The sequence below is a fragment of the Anomaloglossus baeobatrachus genome, chromosome 11 (assembly GCF_048569485.1).
Source record: "Anomaloglossus baeobatrachus isolate aAnoBae1 chromosome 11, aAnoBae1.hap1, whole genome shotgun sequence".
NCBI lineage: Eukaryota > Metazoa > Chordata > Amphibia > Anura > Aromobatidae > Anomaloglossus > Anomaloglossus baeobatrachus.
In genome coordinates, this window is record NC_134363.1 from 95,474,522 (window position 1) to 95,496,295 (window position 21,774).

General features: G+C 45.7%; 1 protein-coding gene across 3 annotated transcripts in view; it reads right to left on the reverse strand.

The window, feature by feature from the left end:
* The window catches only part of LIG1 (DNA ligase 1), a 793,173-nt gene that overhangs the window by 77,122 nt on the left and 694,277 nt on the right, over positions 1 to 21,774 (reverse strand). For all 3 annotated transcript variants that reach the window (XM_075328747.1, XM_075328748.1, XM_075328746.1), the window contains exon 28: positions 21,424 to 21,516. In XM_075328747.1, coding sequence (XP_075184862.1) covers positions 21,424 to 21,516 — 93 coding nt within the window. The remainder of the gene's footprint in view (positions 1 to 21,423; positions 21,517 to 21,774) is intronic.

Below are 21,774 nucleotides of genomic sequence, written 5' to 3' on the forward strand. Positions count from 1 at the left end.
CACTTTCTTTTCACTACTGCTCAGTAGTGGACTGTTCGGGAACTGCCTGGGCATGGAGGAAACGCAATTTATTTTTTATCTGTGCATAACACGTACAGGGAATGTGAATTGCAGATCATGGAATGATGTGGGATGGAACACTGGGGAAGATTGGGGGATATAGACGTGATTGGAGTCCCAAGGGGGGTCCCAAATGAGTATAAAGCAAGAGATGAAGTAGCAGCGGGGGTTTGAGTCTCTTATTCCAATCACCACGGTTAACAAAAATGTTGCATGGATAAATTATAATTACTGTTTACTGTATTTTGCCTTGCTGTCAGAAGATTTGTAATAAGGGGACAAACGAGGCTATAGACATGGCAATCTTCCCTTCAGTATTACCTACACCAGTAGCCCCCTCCAAATCTGACCCAATGGTTACAATCAAAGCTCAACGACCCCGAGTCAAGCTTTGGAGGTTATTATAGAAGGGCGCTACAGGGCTCAAATCCCCACTGTGGGAACTGAGGTGAAGATGTTAGAAAAGACCCGAGGGCGTGATTAGCACGCACCTACAGTATATACCATAGCTGTGGGATACTGTAGTCTGTGGGTAGCTCTCACGGAGTAAGAAGACAGATAATCTTATTAAGGGGGGACTGTGAATGCCTAGGCTATGAATCGTTTGTCCAGTATAATAAGGTAATCTGTCCTTTGAATGCTTTTGCTTCAGATAGGTAACTAGCATTCTTCTATTCATAGAAGAATGCTTCTCTGTGGTTTCAAATAAGTAACTGACGTTCATGAATAGAAGACAATGGACAGTAGGAGAAGAATATGTTTTTGTTTTTTTGTTTTTTTAAGGTTTGCGTGGTTGACAGTGTGGTATTTGAGATAAGATTGATTTATTATGTGCGTCAGTGCTATTAGAGATATTAGCTTTATATTTTTTTATGTTATCCTTCAATCACACAGTAAAAATGCTTTTTTATAATAGGTTTTCCATTGCAATATTCTGAGAGCTGTAACCTTTAATTTTTGGCCGAACAGGGTTGTATGAGGGCTAATTTCTAGTGTGACGAGTTGCAGCTTTTTTTTTTTTATACCTTTTTAGGGTATATATTTTTCTATCACTTATTTTACTTCAGATTTTTAGGACGCAGAATGAATAAAAAACAGCAATTGCTTTATTTGTATGTAGTTCACTGTGCGGTAAAAGGAATAAGACTGATTTATTCTTCGGGCCAGTAAGAGTATAACAATTGCAGATTTATATTGTCTTTTTGTGTTTTGCTACTTTTACACAGTATACAATATTTTACAAAAATGTATTAACCATAGTTTTCGGACGATAAGACGCACTTCTTCTCAAATAAATTTATGGAAGAAAAAGTGAGTGGTTTATCTGGATGTGCCTGGCAGTGACAGGGTGGCGGAGCAGGTCACAGGAGGCAAAAGTTGGTGCTAGTGCTAACAGTGTGCCTGCTAATTCACTGCTCTCCACGCTCATAATCCCAGCTGACTTTGGCATGTAAGTGGGGGAGCATGGCTTTGACGTCATGCGCTGCACTACTTACACACTGAAATCACTTGCTGGCATCAGAAGAGGACAGGCAGTAGAAAAAGGAGGGTTGGGTTGGACACAGCACCAGCAAATGGTAAAAGTCAAATTTTTAATTAAACTACATTAAAAAAAAATTACAAAAAACGAAATCATGTACATTAGGGTATTTTTTTAATGTAGTTTAATTAAAAATTTGACATTTACCATTTGCTGGTGTTGTGTCCAACCCAACCCGCCTTTTTCTACTGCCTGCATCTTTCCAGACTCAGCCTCTCAGTGGACACTTGGCACCTGAAGTCCTGGAGCATGCCTGTAGCAGGTAAGCTGAAAACATTTTTTCCTATCATATCAGAAGAGGACATCATGCCCCGAGGGAGCAAAGGGATGGTGCGTATAATAGATTATTTTCATTTATGTGGACGGCATGATGGGAGACACATATATATATATATATATATATATAGTTGAAACCAGAGTTTACATACACCGTCTAAAAAGACACATCTGCAGGTTTTGCCCTCCGCTGTCTATACAGACACATCTGCATGTTTTTCTCACTATCTGACATGAAATCAGAATAAACCTTTCCCGTTTTAGGTCAATTAGGAATAAAAATTATTTATATTTACCACATGCCAAAATAATATGAGAGAAAGAATGTTTTACGTCATTTTTATTACTTTCTGCAAAGTCAAAAGTTTACATACATCTCACTACTATTTTGTGCTATTGCCCTTACACTATGACTTGGGTCAAACATTTTGGATCTCCTTCCGCAGGCTTCTCACAATAGTTGGTAGGAATTTGGGCCCATTCCTCCTGACAGAACTGTTGTAACTGAGCCATGTTTCTAGATCGTCTTGCTTGCACTGGCCTTTTCAGCTTTGCCTATACATTTTCAATAAGATCATGGCTAAAACGGGAAAGGATTAGGCCATGTGCATGTGACGCCATGGCCTATCAGGTCGTCACAAGGGTGCCGTGCAATCTGCCCTTCTGCATGGTACCCGCTCCTCCTTGGTTACGGGACCTGTCCCTTTGGTGTTGCTAAGCCCACGTATACACAAATCCCGAGGAACACTCTGCACCACACACCAATTGGGCAGCCGAAGGGGAATAGGGCCGCCCAGATGGAGGGATGGTAGAAGGAGGGCCAGAAGTGTCGGTGTAGTCAAAGAGTGTCAGTGAGCAGTGACAGGAAAAGGTCACGCTGCGGAGCTGGGCTCCTGTACCCGTCCCAGATGCCAGACGATGGCCTGGAAGGAGCTGGAAACCCGGTCGCAGGGGGTAGTGGCAAGGGACACGGTACTACCACGGAGGGCAGTTCGGCGGCCTTGTGCTACAACCGGGCAGGGGCCAGGGCACGACGGGGTACACGGACCCTAGGCTGGGAAGTAGCTTCATGCAGCTTAGTAATTCACCCGACGAGAACGGAATCTTCATGAACCGCTCTCCATCCATTCCAAAATCGGGGTACTAGCGCAACGAGAGGGATAGGACTTCCCAAAACTGTCCAGAAAACCCCAAGCGTGAACCCTGAGAGCAAGCTCCCCCTGCTAGCCACGCAGGTGAGCGGGACCTGAGTAGTTTTAGGCAAAAGGGATCTACGAAGACTAAACACAGTGCCAAGGGACAAGGCTTCAGACCAACCAGCAACGCCAAAAGGGCACGAACCCAGCATGTTCGAACTAAAGCTACAGGGCGTTCAAGACTTTGGTTTATCCGGTGTCAGTATCTCTGGACTGTGTGAGTACGTTGTGCCCCTATGCTTCCAACGGGTCCCAAGCCTACCATCACAGAGCCCTGGGACATCTTCCTCTGCCTACGGAGGGGTTAACATCACCAGCTGCCATCCCATCGCTCCTGGGCGCTGTCCCTCTCTCCTAAACGCAGCAGCGGTCGTATCCCATTTCACCACGACCCGTGGCTGGCGTTACGAACACTATCCAACCCCCCCTACTCCCCCCTTTTTTATTTCAGGCGGCCGCAAGACCCCCCGCCTCGGGTCCGAAGACCGGGCGGAGCCACTGCGGATCCCGATCCGAGCAGCCCGTCTGCTTTCGCGGGGGCAGTACATGCACACGTGTGCTTTTTTCCTGCGTTTTGGCTGTATTTTAAAATGCACAGTGTCATTGACAAAATGCATGTGTTGTGCTTCCCCAGCAAGTCTATGAGAAGTCAGAAAATTCCATGCGCACGTTGCTTCTTTTTAGGCAGCATTTAGTTTGTTAAATATATGTCAAAATCGTTGCGTTAAAAAAGCAGCATGTCACTTCTTCACTGCGTTTTGGATGCATTTTCCACCCATTGAAATGAATGAGGTGTGTCAAAACGCAACCAATATGTTTAGCTGTGCGTTTGCACTGCATGTAGGTTGCATTTTGGATGCGCTCTTGTCAACAAAAACGCAGGTCTTTCGGTCTCTCTCTCTCTGTCGGTATCGGGTCTGTCTCGGTCTTGGTCTCTCTATCGGTGTTGGTTTCATTTTCTGTCTGTCAGTCTGTCCCTCTCCTTCATACTCACCGATTCGGCGCTGCACGGCTGTCACATTGCTCCAGCACCTTCTCCTGCTTCTGAAAGTGCAGGCCGCTCATTAGGCCATCTCATATTCACCGCTTCCCCCGCCCACCGGCACCTATGTATGGGCGTCACCTAATAGGCTGCGGGCTTGTGACTGGGCATCTGCATGTGTGAACAGCGCTCTATCCAAGCCATCAGTGTGCAGTTTTATCATCCAGCAATCGCACCTTCAATTTTCTTGAAGTGTGTGTGTAATTTTCTCCCCCTGCACCTGTGATGCCCCCAGTTAGTGGGGGTTTAGCTGTACCCTGCTAGAGTATTTGTTTTTGGCCTGGGCGATGTACAACTGCAGCCCATTTTTGCTGTAAGTAATATTAATTTTTGGAGGATATTTATTCCTCTTTTTGTTGCTATTTTTATATTTAGTGTACGGAACTACAAGCATGAGGTTCCCGTGACAAGGGTTATAGGCTTCCTTTTTATGGCCATAATACCAACTAAAACCTCATTTTTTTGTACAGGATACAGCCAGGGCCCTTTCTGTTAGGCCTTGCATATTAGAGTTCATGTCCCTGTATAGTGCACAGATGGAGTAAAGGCCACTTTACACACAGAGATAAATCTTTGGCAGATCTGTGGTTGCAGTGAAATTGTGGACAATCAGTGCCAGGTTTGTGGCTGTGTACAAATGGAACAATAGGTCCATGATTTCACTGCAACCACAGATCTGCCAAAGATTTATCTCTTTGTGTAAAGTGGCCTTTAGGCTTGGCAGCCTATCTGATCTAATAGTATGGGCGTCACCTAATAGGCTGCGGGGTTGTGACTGTGCATCTGCATGTGTGAACAGCACTTTATGCAAGCCATCAGTGTGCAATTTTATCATTAAGCAATTGCCCCCTCCATTTTATGGAAGTGTATGTGTGATTTGCTTCTCCTGCACCTGTGATGCCTCCACATATTGGGCGTTTAGCTGTATCCTGCTAGAGTATTAGTTTTTGGCCTGGGCAATGGAATAAAAGACAAGCAAAAAAAAACAAAAACAATCTTTCACCACTTTATTAATCCCCAAACACCTCTCCAGGTCCGGCGTAGTCCACACGAGGTCCCTCGACGCTTTCAGCTATGCTACATCGGAAGCTGACAGCGAGCGGCCATAGAGCATGACTACTCTCTGTGAGCTCCACACAGCAACTGAAGTGAGTCGCGCTATCAGCGACGACGTCACTCAGGTTACCCGCTGCCACAGGTGGAGTCCTCCACCTGTGACAGCAAGTCGCCCGAGTGACTGAAGTGAGTCGCACGAACAGCGGTGCCCTCACTCAGGTGATTTGCGGTCAAAGGCGAGTCCTTCACCTGTGACCACAAATCAGGCAGTGACACAGACAGAGTCACGTGATGACAGTGAACTCGGGTGAAGCTCACTGCTACGGACCCCTGCCTTTGTCCTGGCACTGACCTCAGAGGTTCACCCAAGTTTAGGACAGCACACAGAGACAGAGCAGCGCGATGAACTCAGGGGAAGCTCTGACGCCACTGCTGCAAGCCCCGCACTACTGCCTGTGTCCTGGCACTGAACTCGAAGGTTCATCAGAGTTCATGACACACAGAGACAGAGCAGTGTGATGCACTCGGGTGAAGCTGACGTTACAGCTGCGACCCATACTACTGCCTGTGTCCTACCACTGACCTCAGAAGTTCATCCAAGTTTACTCTCATCGTGCGGCTCTGTCTCTGTCTGCTGTCAGCAGGAAGTCATGGTCTACGGTGCTGCTGTTACAGAACAAGGATGTAGTAGAGCTGAATCGCCTAAAACCGCACTGTCAAAAATGCATCCAAAACGCATGGAAAACACATGCAAAACTCATCCAAAACGCATGCGTTTTGGATGCATTTTTTTTGTCAAATACAGTATTTACAGTTGTCAAAGTCTGCCAGAGGGTGCTTTTTTTTTGTTAAATTAAGAATGCAGCATGCGGACATACCCTTATTCTCAATTTATGTCAGATAGTAAGAAAAACATGCAGATGTGTTTTTTTTTTTTAATTATATTTTTATTCTAAATTTTCCAACAACCTATAACAATGACATTCGGATTTAGCATTGAAATTTCAATTTGAAAACATTATTGTATCCTGTTTGGTCAACAAATATTCCATAACATATTTTTAGGAACAATAATCCCAGCATAGCAAAACAAAGGAAGGCAGCTACCTCTTATCTAGCTCTCTTTACATTCCCCCCTATTTACCATCTATGAACGAGGTAATATCATTGAATTAAAGTCCCACTCAAAGTCGGTCATTTCCCCCTCATCCACTTAGTTCCACTTAATCCTCTTCCGACCTTTTCTCTCCCACCTCTAAACCGTTCAATGTACCCTTCAGTCTTTCAGTATGATACCATACCGTATCCTTGAAAGGTGACATAATCCTGTATCTCATCTCGACTGTAATATTCCAACATGAATTTCTTCCATTTGCTAAAATATTGTCATATTCTATCCGCTCTTCTTTCTGCGTCCAGTCCTTCTATCTCCAGAAGATGCTTGAGCTGACCTAAAACCTCCTCAAACTTGGGGACCCTAGACTCCAACCATTTGTGAAGTATCTCTCTCGGTCGCGAGGAGTATCACGTGCACTAGTCGGGGTGGATTAGTAGTCTTCCCTTTAATTTCGTTCCCCTCCTACCAATGATGGAGAGCGAGGTCAGGAGAGAGCCGGATCTCAAGACCAAACACTTCACGTATACACTCTGTTATCATAATGGGCTTAAATGGGGGCAGGACCACAACCCGTGAAGGAGATCGGTTCCACTGCTCTTACATTTAGGACAGTTGGTAAGCCTGTCCGGCTTCGTTGCAGATGGAGGGAGATTGAAACCATAAATCTCTTTATGCATTATTCTAAATTGGGTTGCTCCCCATTGTTCATTTAAAATCGATTTACGGAGAGCATTCCACCCTCCCTTAATCTTTACCCCCATAGGCAGGTCTCTAATTGTTTCTCTCAAGATTTTAAAAAAAAATTCTCCGGGTGATGCCCTATGAGTAGATCCCGCATGGCCCCATAAAGTGAGGAAATAGATGATGAAGTTAATGAGTTTATTAGCAAACAATCAAAAGAGTTAAATATCGCCTCCTTGGTCACGTCTTGCAACTGAATCATAATACTAAATCTCACTTGGTCATATTGGATAAGTTGGTTAGGCTTTAAGCCATACTGCATTTTAATTTCGTCCCTACTCAACCACCTAGGTTCCGAGGTATGTAAGAGATGAGCAACCGTCTTTATACCCCTTGTCTTCCACTCCTCAAACAGCTTATTACTTGTTCCTTGTAAAAATGCTGGATTCCCCCAAATGGACAAGTATTTGGATATTTTATGGGGAAGTTTGTAATTTTTCCTCTACGCCTTCCACGTTGTGATTGTGTCTTTGAATAAAGAAGAGTGTTTGATTTTTGGTGGGAGATTAGCTTGTCTAGTATGAATTAACGCCACCAGATCCCAAGGAAGTGCATAATCCCTCTCAAGCTCTAGTGCTCAATATTGCCTATAATCTTTAATCCAATCTAGTATATACCTAGTCTGAGAGGCTATATTATAACATCAAATGTTCGGCAAGATCAAGCCCCCATGATCTTTAGATGCCATCAACTTCTTCAGCCCTATACGAGGCTGAAAAGGCTTTATTTGGCTGGACAATGTCCTTATGTTTAAGAAGCAAGGGGAGTGTCTGAAGATGATACATTAATTTTGAGATCGACATCTTAATTAGGTGGACTCTACCGATTAGATTTAATGAAAGTCGTGCAATCTTTTAAGATCTTGTTCTATTTGGCTCTCGAGGGGCGGATATTTAAGACTATAAAAGGGTTGCCGGAACCTTACCTATTTTCACTCCCAAGTATGTGATATATGACTTAGCAAGTGTGATTCCCTCGAAAAGGGTTTGCCCGTCTGGTTGTACATTTGACCTTCCCAGGTAGAGACGCTCGCATTTTGATGCATTAATCCTGAAGCCCGACTGCTCTTCAAACTCTTGCAAAATATTTAAAATCTTGGGGAGCTGCTGAACCGGGTCCGAATGAAAAAGCAAAATATCCGCAAAAAAGGCTGACTAAATTTTCCGTTTGTTTACCAAGATACCTTGAAAAGTGTTATGTGTAGACCACAATCTTACCAAGGGTTCCAGAGCCAGGTTAAAAAGTAATGGGGAAAGGGGGCAACCTTGCCTAGTTCCTTTCAGCAACGGAAAAGGGACTGACAAATACTCTGGGATGTATACTTGGGCCTTCGGATTTGTGTAGATCTCCCTGTAGAAGTACAAAATGACCCAGAGAAAAGCATTTCATCAAGAACCCTGTAAGGCCATGCCCATTCAAGATCATCAAAGGCTTTCTCAGCATCTATTGTAAGCAAAGCAGGAGACTCCCCTTCCAAAGGCCTGAGGCTTACCATATCCAGGGCGAGAAGGACTTTCCTAAAATTTAATGTCCCTGATCTTTTCTGAACGAAGTCGGCCTGTGTCGGGGAGATCAATTGGGGAAGAATTGCAGCTAGACGATTTGCCATAATTTTTGACATTATCTTCATATCTAGGTTGATAAGTGATATGGGCCTACATGAACCAGGATCCTTCGGGTCCTTTCCCTGCTTAGTGATCAATTTTATATAAGCCCGATTATTATTTTGGAAAGACGCTTTACCTTTTAATATGCTATTATACAGTTCTAGTAATGTGGGTGAGATCTCTTCCTTTACTGTTTTATAGAATTCTCCCGTAAATCAGTCAGGGCCAGGGGCTTTATGGTTGTGGATAGCGTTAATTATCTCCAATATGTCCTCTACTGTGATTTTGGCATTCAGAAAAGATCGATGCTCCTCTGTGAGTCGAGGTAGTGTCACTTTAGATATGAGATTATCAGGAAATTTGTCTTGCATTTTCGATGAATAAAGGTTTTTATAGTACACCTCTAAAATCTCTATTTCCTTAGGATTTCTGTGTATCTCTCCCGTTTAGCTTTTTATTTGCATGGGTCCCTGGGTTATAATCCTAATTTTCACCATATTGGCCAATATTTTTCCTGCTTTATTTCCAAAGCGATGTAATGTCGCTTCCTGCATTGATTTAGCCATTTGTTCCCCTTTGTCTGTACACTCATTGAAGTCCTTTTGCGCTCTGACCCATCTACCCCTATGGTCCTGTCACGAACAGCCGGGGAAGTCCCTCAGAAATCCGCAGCTGTTCACTGATTTGTTACACACGACTACTCTCTAGCGCCCCCCTTGTCTGCAGGCCAATTTTGGTACTGCAGGACAATGCATAAGATGAGGCTGCTGAGCTGATAATGCCAAATATTGGAGGTCTCACAGCAAGGGTAAATGTATATCTCTGATTCCTGCTAATGGAATATTTATATACCTCGGTACCCTTAATGATAGCACTCCAATAATTCTATGCAATAACAATTACGCTGCCACCACCCAGACTTTCTACAGGTAGCTGGGAACCCGTTTCAGATAGCATAAGGCCCTTCGGGGTTTTGGATTCGTATATAAAGCATAAGGAAAGAAACTCTTAAATTTTTATATATTTAATCCGAAAATAGGCAGTGTTTAAAGAATATACAAGAAGTTACAAAAGGGAACAATACACATTACGGCATAACAGTTACATTAAAATAAAAGGTATAAACATGAAACTTACTAAGCTTCTGCCATAGAAGTGACGTCTGCTTATGGAGGGAGGGAGCTCCAAGAGATGTTAGAATCGGCCAGCATCACCCTTCATGATGCCCTCCTCGTGCTGACTGCGCCCCCCCAGACAGGAACTGTCTCTTATGCTCTTACTAGCCCCCCTTGCCTGTGACATCATTTTACAGTCACTTGTGGGCTGTGCTCTGATGTTCACAGAGTTCCATAATTCTAGGGTTTTTCATATCTTTGCTCCTGGGTCACACAGGTGAAAGATATTAGCGTCATATTTAATATCTCGATTTTACAGTTACATTGATACCAAACACAACACCTCTAGCACAATTTTACTGGCCAATACTAATTTGTCGTGATTCCGTCGATCTCCTCGTCAGGTGAGACGGTGCGCTGGGTTCCGCACGACGCAGGGATTCTGGCAATGTGTTTTTCATCTTTCTAGCATTAAAGTCGCACTTCAAAACCTGCTTTGGGAGTTTTCCCGCCAATATTACAAAGAACTGTCTTTCTCTGCAGCTTTTGGCTTTTCTTCTACCATCACCCAAAGTCATAAATACCTTAAGCTTCCAGGCCAATCAGATAATCGCCATGACGACCTGTGGCTGGTGAAGAAGAGGGGGATGAAGTCCCTTCAACAGCTCTACATGACACCTCCCCCTTTTTGAGGTAGCATGGGAGATTGATTTGCCAATCGTCTCCTAAGCCTACCTCGCTGGCATCCCCCTGCCGGGACAGCCCATCAGCGTTGCCATGCTCAACACCCTTCCTGTGTTGAATGGTAAAGTCATACTGCTGTAGTGCCAAGCTCCACCGCAGTAGCTTACCATTGTCGCCGGCCACCCGATGTAGCCAGCTGAGAGGGTTGTGGTCTGTCACTATGGTGAAGTTGCGTCCATATAGGTAGGGCTGCAGTTTCCGCAGGGCCCACACTATAGAGAGGCACTCCTTCTCCACAGTGGCGTAGGCCACTTCCCGGGATAAGAGCTTGCGGCTGAGAAACATCACCGGATGCTCTTCTCCCTTCCCATTTACCTGGCTGAGTACTGCACCAAGGCCAAACGCACTGGCATCTGTCTGAACTATGAACCGTCGGGTGAAGTCCGGAGCTTGTAGGATTGGGGAACTGGCGAGGGCAGCTTTTAGTGCCCTGAAGGACCGTTCACAGTCATCTGTCCAGGTGACTACTTGCGGTAGCTTCTTTTTGGTGAGGTCCGTCAACGGCTTAGCAAGAGCACTATAGTTAGGAACGAACTTCCTATAGTACCCTGCCGTACCCAAGAAGGACATCACCTGCTTCTTTGACTTGGGGGTAGGCCAGGAGGTGATGGCATCAACCTTCCCTGGCTCTGGTTTCAGGGTCCCGCCACCCACTCTGTGTCCAAGGTACTGTACCTCAGTCATGCCGATCTGACACTTCCCTGGCTTTATAGTCAGACCAGCGCTTTGGATCCGCCTGAGCACCTGCTCCAGGTGCCCCAGGTGTTCCTCCCAAGTGGGACTAAAGATGGCAATGTCATCCAGGTAAGCTACTGCAAACCCTCCTAGTCCCTCGAGCAGCTGGTCGACCAATCGCTGGAAAGTGGCAGGAGCATTTCTCATGCCAAAGGGCATGACAAGGGATTCATACAGCCCGAATGGGGTGATGAAGGCGGACCTTTCCTGTGCTTCCTTGGACATAGGAATCTGCCAGTACCCTCGACTCAGGTCCATGATGGTCAGGTACTGGGCCCCGGCTAAGCAATCCAGTAACTCGTCGATGCGTGGCATTGGGTACGCATCGGGTGCTGTGATTGCATTTAGCCTCCTGTAGTCCACACAAAACCGGGTTGTCCGGTCCTTTTTGGGAACCAAGACTACAGGCGAGGCCCATGCACTTTGGACCTCTGGATAACTCCCAGGACTAGCATTTCATCGATCTCCCTTTTTATGTCCTTTTGTACCTCTAGGGAGACACGGTATGGGGGCTGACGAACTGGGGAATGACTCCCTGTGTCCACCTGGTGGGTGGCTAGGGATGTCTTCCCTGGGACATTCGTGAAGGTCATCAGGTAGGGCCGGAATACCTCCCGCAGCTGGGACTTTTGGTCCAAGGATAGCTGTGGGTTGAATGCCGCCTCCTCGATAGACCCTCCATCCCGGGCTGAGGCGAGCAAGTCCACCAAGACTTCACTTTCGCCTTTCTCGGGAAGACTACACACAGGAAGAGCAAAGGCTTCCCTGTCATGATGAGCTTTCATCATGTTGACATGGAAGACCTTTTGCCTCTTCCTGGCATGGTCGATGGTGACCACATAGTTTACGTCATTGAGGCGCTGATGCACCAGGTATGGACCCTCCCAGGCCGCCTGAAGCTTGTTCTGGGTCATTGGGACTAGGACCCACACCTTCTGACCCACTTCGTACACCCGCTCTCGAGCGTGTTGGTCGTACCATCGCTTCTGGCTGGCCTGGGCTTGCGCCATATTCTCATGCACCATCTGCGTCATTGACTGCATTTTGTCACGGAGCCGAATGACATACTCCACAACGGACACTTCTGGGGAATTCAGTTCCTCTTCCCAGGATTCCCTTACCAGACCAAGAGGCCCCCGGACTCGTCTGCCATACAGGAGCTCGAAGGGGGAAAACCCCGTTGAGGCCTGTGGTACCTCTCTGTAGGCAAACAGCAGGTGTGAGAGATACCGCTCCCAGTCGCGTCCATGTGACTCAACCAGCATCTTAAGCATCTGCTTAAGTGTACCATTAAATCGCTCACACAAACCATTGGTCTGTGGGTGATAAGCGCTTGATATCAGATGCCGCACCTGCATTTTCTTACAGAGAGCCTCCATTAGACGAGACATGAACTGAGTCCCCTGGTCGGTAAGCATCTCCCTGGGAAATCCTACTCGGGAGAATATGGTCAAGAGGGCATCTGCCACCTTATCGGCTCTAACTGAGGACAGAGCCACTGCCTCCGGATACCGGGTAGCATAGTCTACCACAGTAAGGACGAACCGTTTTCCAGAGCTGCTGGGGACGGCCAGAGGCCCGACAATGTCCACAGCGACCCTCTGGAAAGGCTCCTCTATCACCGGCAAAGAGATCAGGGGAGCTTTGGGAGCAGGCCCTGACTTTCCCACTCTTTGACATGTGATACAGGAGCGGCAGTAGTTGGCAACATCTGTCCCCATTTTGGGCCAATAGAAGTGGTGAGACAGCCGGGCCTTGGTTTTGCTAACCCCCAAGTGTCCGGCGAGTGGGATCTCATGGGCAATCCGCAGCAACTCACTCCTAAAGCGGTGAGGCACCACCAGCTGTTTTTCCTTCAGCCACTCTTGTTGGGGGTTACAGGGAATTGTCTCCCGGTACAACTTTCCCTGGTCCCAGAATACCCTCTCCTTATCGGTCTCGGAGGAGGGCTTCTCTGCGAGGTCCCTTAACGTCTCTAGACTGGCATCAGTTCGTAGAGCCACCTGAAACTCTTGGCTAGAGGCAGCCAAAAGTGACGTTAAGGTTCCAACCTCACCGGGACCCTCTGGGACCTGCTCTGGGTCCATCACCAGTTCCGTTATCCCTCTGGGTGAAGAGGTGTCAGAAGGCATGGTTTCATTTGCGTTCTGGGCACTCTGACTGCGGGTGACAGCACCGATGAAGGCTGTCTCCCCGGGGAATAACCACTCTTCCCCATCAGCCTGACAGGTACTACTGGCTGTGTCACTGTCCGCTGTGACACTGCTCAGCTGCATTTGGCCACTGTCCTCGTGGTTCTCATGTCTTCCTCCATCTCTGTCAGCACAGACACTTGCTACCTTGGGGTTGTCCTCAGCCACGTCACCCTGCCGCGTGGCATGGCTGAGTTCCCCTGTACAAATCTCCACTTTATTACCATGCACAACATTTGTAATCACGTTCTGGATATCCGCATTCGGGTCGCATGACTTATCAACAACATTTGCATCACATGATTTAACAACAACATTTGTATCACCTGACTTTTTGGATTCGGGAGGATCATCAGGGAGAAATTGTGCAACTAATCGCCCCAGATCAGTCCCCAATAAAACATTGGTTGGTAGATGTTCATCCACCCCCACTTCCCTCCACCCTCTCCCAGCACCCCAGTCGAGGGGAATCAGGGCCATTGGGAAGGAGTGGTGGACACCCCCCGCCAAGGCGACAGTCAGGAGTTTTCCCGGGATAAAGTTTTCAGGGGGTACCAGTTCAGGGCGGACCAGTGTTCTGTCGGCCCCAGTGTCCTTGAGCCCCACAGTGGGGGTTCCGCCTACGGTGACGGGGTGTAGGTTTTCGCAGGCCCTACCACCCGCCTTCCTTGCCAACAGGACAGTTCCAGTAGGCCCTTGGGCCTTGGATGTGGGGTTCCTCTTCTGCCTCTCTGGGCAACCAGAGCTGAGGTGTCCAGGCAGGTTGCAGGAAAAACACCTGCGAGTGTCAGAGGTGGGCCGGGCACTGGTGGATGACACAGGACCTACGGGAGGTCGGCTGGTAGGGGCAGGGGTGGTTGTAGTTGTCATCTTACCCCCTTTCCAGCTAGTGGTGGACGGCTTCCGCACCTCCGATGCACGGTTGGCCACATAGGCGTCGGCAATCTGGGCTGCTTTTGAGGCCTCCTTGGGCTCTCGGTCCATAACAAACTGTCGAACCTCCACAGGACAGACATGTAGGAGTTGGTCCTTCACCATGAGGTCCTTTAACTCCTCAAAGGTTGTAACGGACAGTCCTTGGATCCACTGGTCAAAGGTGCTCTGGAGCCCACCCTCCAGATCGCTGTAGCTGTCATGAGGTCCGAGCTGGAGGGTCCGGAATTTTTTTCGGTACACCTCTGGAGTCAGCTGATACTTCCGTACTAGGGCCTGCTTGATGGCCCCATAGTCTCCACTCTGCTCTTGAGGGAGACTGGCAAACGCGTCCAGGGCCTTGCCTCGCAGCCCTGGGGTTAAGTATCGTGCCCATTGTGTTGAGGGTAACTGGTACTGCAAGCAAATCTTTTCAAATCCCCTCAGAAAGGTGTCCAAATCCCCGTCCCTTTCCATCACAGGAAAGTGCTCCGGTCGGGGCTTAAAGCTGCTGGCATTATTGGACTCACCGTTTAGTGAGGAAGATGTCTGCTGCCGGGCTTTGAGGATATTCAATTCATGGTCTCTCTGGGCTTGGCGCTCTCGCTCGGCTCTCTCAGCCTCTCGCTCGGCCTGAGCCTGGCGCTCGGCTCTCTCAGCCTCTCGCTCGGCTCTCTCAGCCTCTCGCTCGGCTCTCTCAGCCTCTCGATATTGCTGAATGAGGTTTAGCCGTCCCTGCCGGTCATCTGCAGCGAATTGTTGTAGAGCCATCTTCAGGAAAGAGTCCATGTTGCCCCGGTCACTGCTCTGGCTTGCAGTTGATGGTGGGGACTCTGCAGAAGCACTATCCTGGGCTTGGCTTGCCTCCTCTTCTCCAGCACTGGGGGAATGAACGTGCTCTGCGTCCCATTGTAAAAGTTCTTTAATGAGGTCCTGCCTCGTTTTGCCATGGCCATCAATCAACTTGGATCTGCAGAGTGCAGCAAGAACTTCCTTCTTCTGCTGATTGTACCAGGCTTCTGACACAGCCTCCATAATTGCCAAATAAAAGATAGGATAGAAAACAAGAGAGAAGGGAGGGGGTAACTGCTACACGTACAGTATTGTTCCAGGTATATTTAAACACTGAGTTCAATCCTCAAAACTTTTGCAAGTTTTTAGTGACAGGGATGATTGCTCACCCCAGATCACTAATGCTTTATATATCCCACCGCTTGCCACCAATTTGTCACGAACAGCCGGGGAAGTCCCTCAGAAATCCGCAGCTGTTCACTGATTTGTTACACACGACTACTCTCTAGCGCCCCCCTTGTCTGCAGGCCAATTTTGGTACTGCAGGACAATGCATAAGATGAGGCTGCTGAGCTGATAATGCCAAATATTGGAGGTCTCACAGCAAGGGTAAATGTATATCTCTGATTCCTGCTAATGGAATATTTATATACCTCGGTACCCTTAATGATAGCACTCCAATAATTCTATGCAATAACAATTACGCTGCCACCACCCAGACTTTCTACAGGTAGCTGGGAACCCGTTTCAGATAGCATAAGGCCCTTCGGGGTTTTGGATTCGTATATAAAGCATAAGGAAAGAAACTCTTAAATTTTTATATATTTAATCCGAAAATAGGCAGTGTTTAAAGAATATACAAGAAGTTACAAAAGGGAACAATACACATTACGGCATAACAGTTACATTAAAATAAAAGGTATAAACATGAAACTTACTAAGCTTCTGCCATAGAAGTGACATCTGCTTATGGAGGGAGGGAGCTCCAAGAGATGTTAGAATCGGCCAGCATCACCCTTCATGATGCCCTCCTCGTGCTGACTGCGCCCCCCCAGACAGGAACTGTCTCTTATGCTCTTACTAGCCCCCCTTGCCTGTGACATCATTTTACAGTCACTTGTGGGCTGTGCTCTGATGTTCACAGAGTTCCATAATTCTAGGGTTTTTCATATCTTTGCTCCTGGGTCACACAGGTGAAAGATATTAGCGTCATATTTAATATCTCGATTTTACAGTTACATTGATACCAAACACAACACCTCTAGCACAATTTTACTGGCCAATACTAATTTGTCGTGATTCCGTCGATCTCCTCGTCAGGTGAGACGGTGCGCTGGGTTCCGCACGACGCAGGGATTCTGGCAATGTGTTTTTCATCTTTCTAGCATTAAAGTCGCACTTCAAAACCTGCTTTGGGAGTTTTCCCGCCAATATTACAAAGAACTGTCTTTCTCTGCAGCTTTTGGCTTTTCTTCTACCATCACCCAAAGTCATAAATACCTTAAGCTTCCAGGCCAATCAGATAATCGCCATGACGACCTGTGGCTGGTGAAGAAGAGGGGGATGAAGTCCCTTCAACAGCTCTACATGACAGGTCCCTATCAGGATTCGTGTGAAAGGATGTATATGTTTCCCTCAATCTATAGGAGGTTTCAGCAAATTATAGTTGGTCCGTTTTCTTCAAAAAGGACACGTGCTATCGTTTTAACCCATAGTACTGCCTTCACCGTGTCCCATAGTAACATGGATGAGTCTTTATGCTGATCATTGTGTATCATAAACGCCACCCACCATTCTTTTATTTTCAAAGAAAAGTCCTCATTATCTTTAATGAAGTAAGGATATATCCATAGATAGTCTGTTCCTCTGGGGTAGATGTCTGCCAAATATAACGTCACTGGGGCATGGTCAGAAATCACCAGATCTTGGATAGTGGCTGAGTGGAGCGCTTGCACCAGGTTCCCAGAAATAAGAAAGTAATCAATGCGGGACCAGGAGTTATTTGCATGCGAATAGTGAGTAAAATCCCTATCCTGAGGGTGCAATAGCCTCCAAGCATCCCATAACGCCGTGGTATTTAGCAAAGGGTGCATAGCGTTATCGTGATTACGCGGTACAATTGGGGGGCCGTTGGCGTACCTCCTGTCCTCCAGCACCGATACCACCGAATTGAAATCCCATTAAAGTGGGCATGTTCTAGAATTTTGGCCTTAAGTCGCTGAAAAAATAATTTTGTTATTTTCGTTCGGGGCATAAATATTGAAGACTTTATCTGAACCCTACCTTCCGTATCCACATATGTTTCTAGGACTTGATGTTGCAATCTCCTGCTAACTAAGCTAATGACCCCAGCTTTCGTTTTAACCGAAGATGAACTGTAGGACTCCACCAAACCACAATCTCCCCATCCGCTGTATGTCTGAACCTTCCAGATGCGTCTCCTGTAGGAGCGCAATATCTGGCTTTAGACGATTAAGGTGGAGTAATATCTTAATTCTTTTTTTTATGAGATGATTTTTTTTTTTTTTTTTACTTTTTCGCTTCATCACAATGTAGGACATGAATATGTTTTACTATGATAGCTGGCTTCATGAATTGCAGTACAATTGCACTGGAGACCAGTCAGTGACTCAATGACTGTGCCAATTTGAACCTGCTTATAGCAATATACCATTGGCACCCGTGATTAAGATCACTGGGGATCAAAGGGCTCTTAACCACTCAGATGCCACTGTCATGATTGACAGAGGAATTTAAAGGGTTAATAGGACCCGAGCAGTTCCAAAACCAGTCAAGACAGATGCCACAGGCTGTCAGTTGTAATTCGTGGGATTTTCACCCACAAGGGGAGGTAGACACTTAATCCTCAGCACCGTTAAAAAGCGGTGCTGAGGATTAAAGCCTCTTAAGGACTGCCCTTAAAAGGTGTATCAACGGTTGTTAAGGGAATCTGTTAACAGGTTTTTGCTACATCATCTGACAGCATAATGTAGGCAAAGAGATCCTGAATCCAATGGTGTATCACATAGATCACTGAATGCAGCCATTCTCACACAGTCAAATAATTGGCTTTCTAAGGAGATCGCACATTGACTGAGATTTCAATCACAGCGGGAGGGGGGGGGCATAAGGAGTGTCAGACTGCTTTGCACCTGTGTTTATAGTCCTGTAATGTTGATCACAGGCTAATAAACCCATTAGCTTAAATAAACAATAGCAAACACAAAGATGAGAAGCACAGTTGCTTTTCGTTGTTTAACCCTTACATCTTGCTGGCCTCAGCTTACATAGAAAAAATATGCTGACAGATTCCCTTTAACATAGAACCGTTCTTTTAGACCATCTTCACAATTCCTGCATTTATCAAAATTGTTAGCTTTTGGACAGTTGCTGCTTTAATTTCTTTGCAGGATGTCAGAATATCCCCCAGAGCTGATGTGAACTGCTTCCTACACTCATTGCTAGACAGTACTTCAAAGGTTCTGAATAGAGTTGAAGTCAGGTGAGGCTGGTGACCCCACCATGAGTTTCTCTCCTTTAATGCCCATAGCAGCCAATGACTCAGAGGTATTTTTGCAGCATGAGATGGTGCGTTGTCATACATGAGAATGATTTTGCTATGGATAGCACGTTTTTTATTGTACCATGGAAGAAAGTAATCAGTCACAAACTCTACTGTATATACTTTGCCAAATCATTTTCACACCTTCAGGAACCATAAAAGGGGCGTACCAACCCTCTCCCAATAATTACGGCCCAAAACTTGTCTCCACCAGCTCCTTGCTGATGTTGAAGCATTGTTGGGACATGGTGGCCATCCACCAACCATGCACTACTCCATACATCTGGACCAGCTAAAATTTACTTATCAGCAAAGACAGTTTTAAAATTAGTCTTTACATATGTCTTGGCCCACTGCAGCTGTTTGTGCTTGTAAGCATTGTTTAGGGGAGGCTAAACAGAAGGTTTTTGCACAAGTTCAAGACTCTGGAGGATTTCGCCTTGAGAAAGCATTGAGGCAAAATGTGCATCGGGGCACTGTGGAGGCCACCTACTACTGTGTCGATTATGGTTAAGATGTCCACTATGCACTTTATCATGGCACTGTTAGCTTGTACCCATATATTATGGAAGTCACTAAGTGGTTAACAATCTAAATGTTTTAATTATAATTCTATAATTGGTTTATGGCTACTCCATTGGTGTTTGTTTTGTTTGTTTGATTTCACAATCCTCTAGAGGAGCCTACATCTTGAGGGTTGTGGAACACCAGCAGCTTCAAATAGCTGTTTGCTGGTTTGAAAAGGTATTTTAGCAGCTCCCCTCTTAATCCGATGAATTTTCCTGGTAGAAACCATCCTTATATACAGTACAGACCAAAAGTTTGGACACACCTCATTCAAAGAGTTTTCTTTATTTTCATGACTTTGAAAATTGTAGATTCCCATTGAAGGCATCAAAACTATGAATTAACACATGTGGAATGAAATACTTAACAAAAAAGTGTGAAACAACTGAAAATATGTCTTATATTCTAGGTTCTTTAAAGTAGCCACCTTCTGCTTTGATTACTGCTTTGCACACTCTTGGCATTCTCTTGATGAGCTTCAAGAGGTAGTCACCAGAATGGTCTTCCAACAGTCTTGAAGGAGTTCCCAGAGATGCTTAGCACTTGTTGGCCCTTTTGCCAACAGTGGACTCTGCGGTTCGGCTCACCCCAAACCATCTCGATTGGGTTAAGGTCTGGTGACTGTGGAGGCCAAGTCATCTGGCGTAGCACCCAATCACTCGCCTTCTTAGTCAAAAAGCCCTAACACAGCCTGGAGGTGTTTTTGGGGTCATTGTCCTGTTGAACAATAAATGATGGTCCAACTAAACGCAAACCGGATGGAATAGCATGCTACTGCAAGATGCTGTGGTATCAATTTTGAATAAATACCCAACAGTGTCACCGGCTAAGCACCCCCACACTATCACACCTCCTCCTCCATGCTTCACGGTGGGAACCAGGCATGTAGAGTCAATCTGTTCACCTTTTCTGCATCGCACAAAGACACAGTGGTTGGATCCAAAGATCTCAAATTTAGACTCATTAGACCAAAGCACAGATTTCCACTGATCTAATGACCATTCATTGTGTTCTTTAGCCCAAACAAGTCTCTTCTGCTTTTTGCCTGTCCTTAGCAGTGGTTTCCTAGCAGCTATTTTACCATGAAGGCCTGCGGCACAAAGTCTCCTCTTAACAGTTGTTCTAGAGATGTGTCTGCTGCTAGAACTCTGTGTGGCATTGACCAGGTATCTAATCTGAGCTGAGCTGCTGTTAACCTGCGATTTCTGAGGCTGGTGACTCGGATAAACTGATCCTCCGCAGCAGAGGTGACTGTTTGTCTTCCTTTCCTGGGGCAGTCCTCATGTGAGCCAGTTTCTTTGTAGCGTTTGATTGATTTGCCACTGCACTTGGGGACACTTTCAAAGGTTTCCCAATTTTTCGGACTGATTGACCTTCATTTTTAAAGTAATGATGGCCACTGGTTTTTCTTTACTTAGAATTTGTATTATGGCAAGAAAAAAGCAGCTAACAGTCTATTCAGTAGGACTATCTGCTGTGTATCCACCAGACTTCTGCACAACACAACTGATGGTCCCAACCCATTTATAAGGCAAGAAATCCCACTTATTAAACCTGACAGGGCACACCTGTGAAGTGAAAATCATTTCCGGTGACTGCCTCTTGAAGCTCATCAAGAGAATGCCAAGAGTGTGCAAAGCAGTAATCAAAGCAAAAGGTGGCTACATTGAAGAACCTAGAATATAAGACATATTTTCAGTTGTTTCACAATTTTTTGTTAAGTATTTCATTCCACATGTGTTAATTCATATAGTTTGGATGCCTTCAATGGGAATCTAAAATTTTCAGAGTCATGAAAACCCTTTGAATGAGAAACTTTTGGTCTGTACAGTATGTGAGGCATTTCAGCAGCAGAGAGTTCCTTTTTCTTTTCCATATTGCTTGAAATCTGTGGTCGGCTCAATAATGTGGAAAGTCCTTCATAAGTAGTTTTCTGTTAATTGGGTTCACCTGGAAAACTATCACAGGTGTTTGAGATTGTGATTTCAGTGATCAAGAGCGCCCTGGGACATAATGCCATTCATGGAGTTTATTTGAAAACAAAAATTTATATTTTTTGACACTTAAATCCAATTTGCATAATAATCTGGACCGCGGTGCATGACAGCATGTCAGCCATCCATAAAATAAAGCCAGGAATGAGGATAAAACATTATACAATCTTGTTACCTGACAACTCTTTGTTGCTTCTTCAGGCTTTTTGTCATCTCGAATACGAAGGAAGCGAGGGAAACGCAGAGATATTCCTTTTTCATCCTCCACCTATAACCAAATAATATAATAGTAAATTTAATTATCTCATATGAAAATTTCGAAGCACATACATTGTCTTTTTCTATGTACAGAAATATGATAAACAGTCGTGGGACTGGGGTTATACAGAGATCATAAATATGGTCGACTACGTGGCAACATGATTACTAGACCTCTAGTAATAATCACCTGCTGATGAAATGTTTGTTTATTTTTGTTTGTTTTTTTTTAATCAAAACTACAGCAAGTAGTCCAGTTAGTGATATA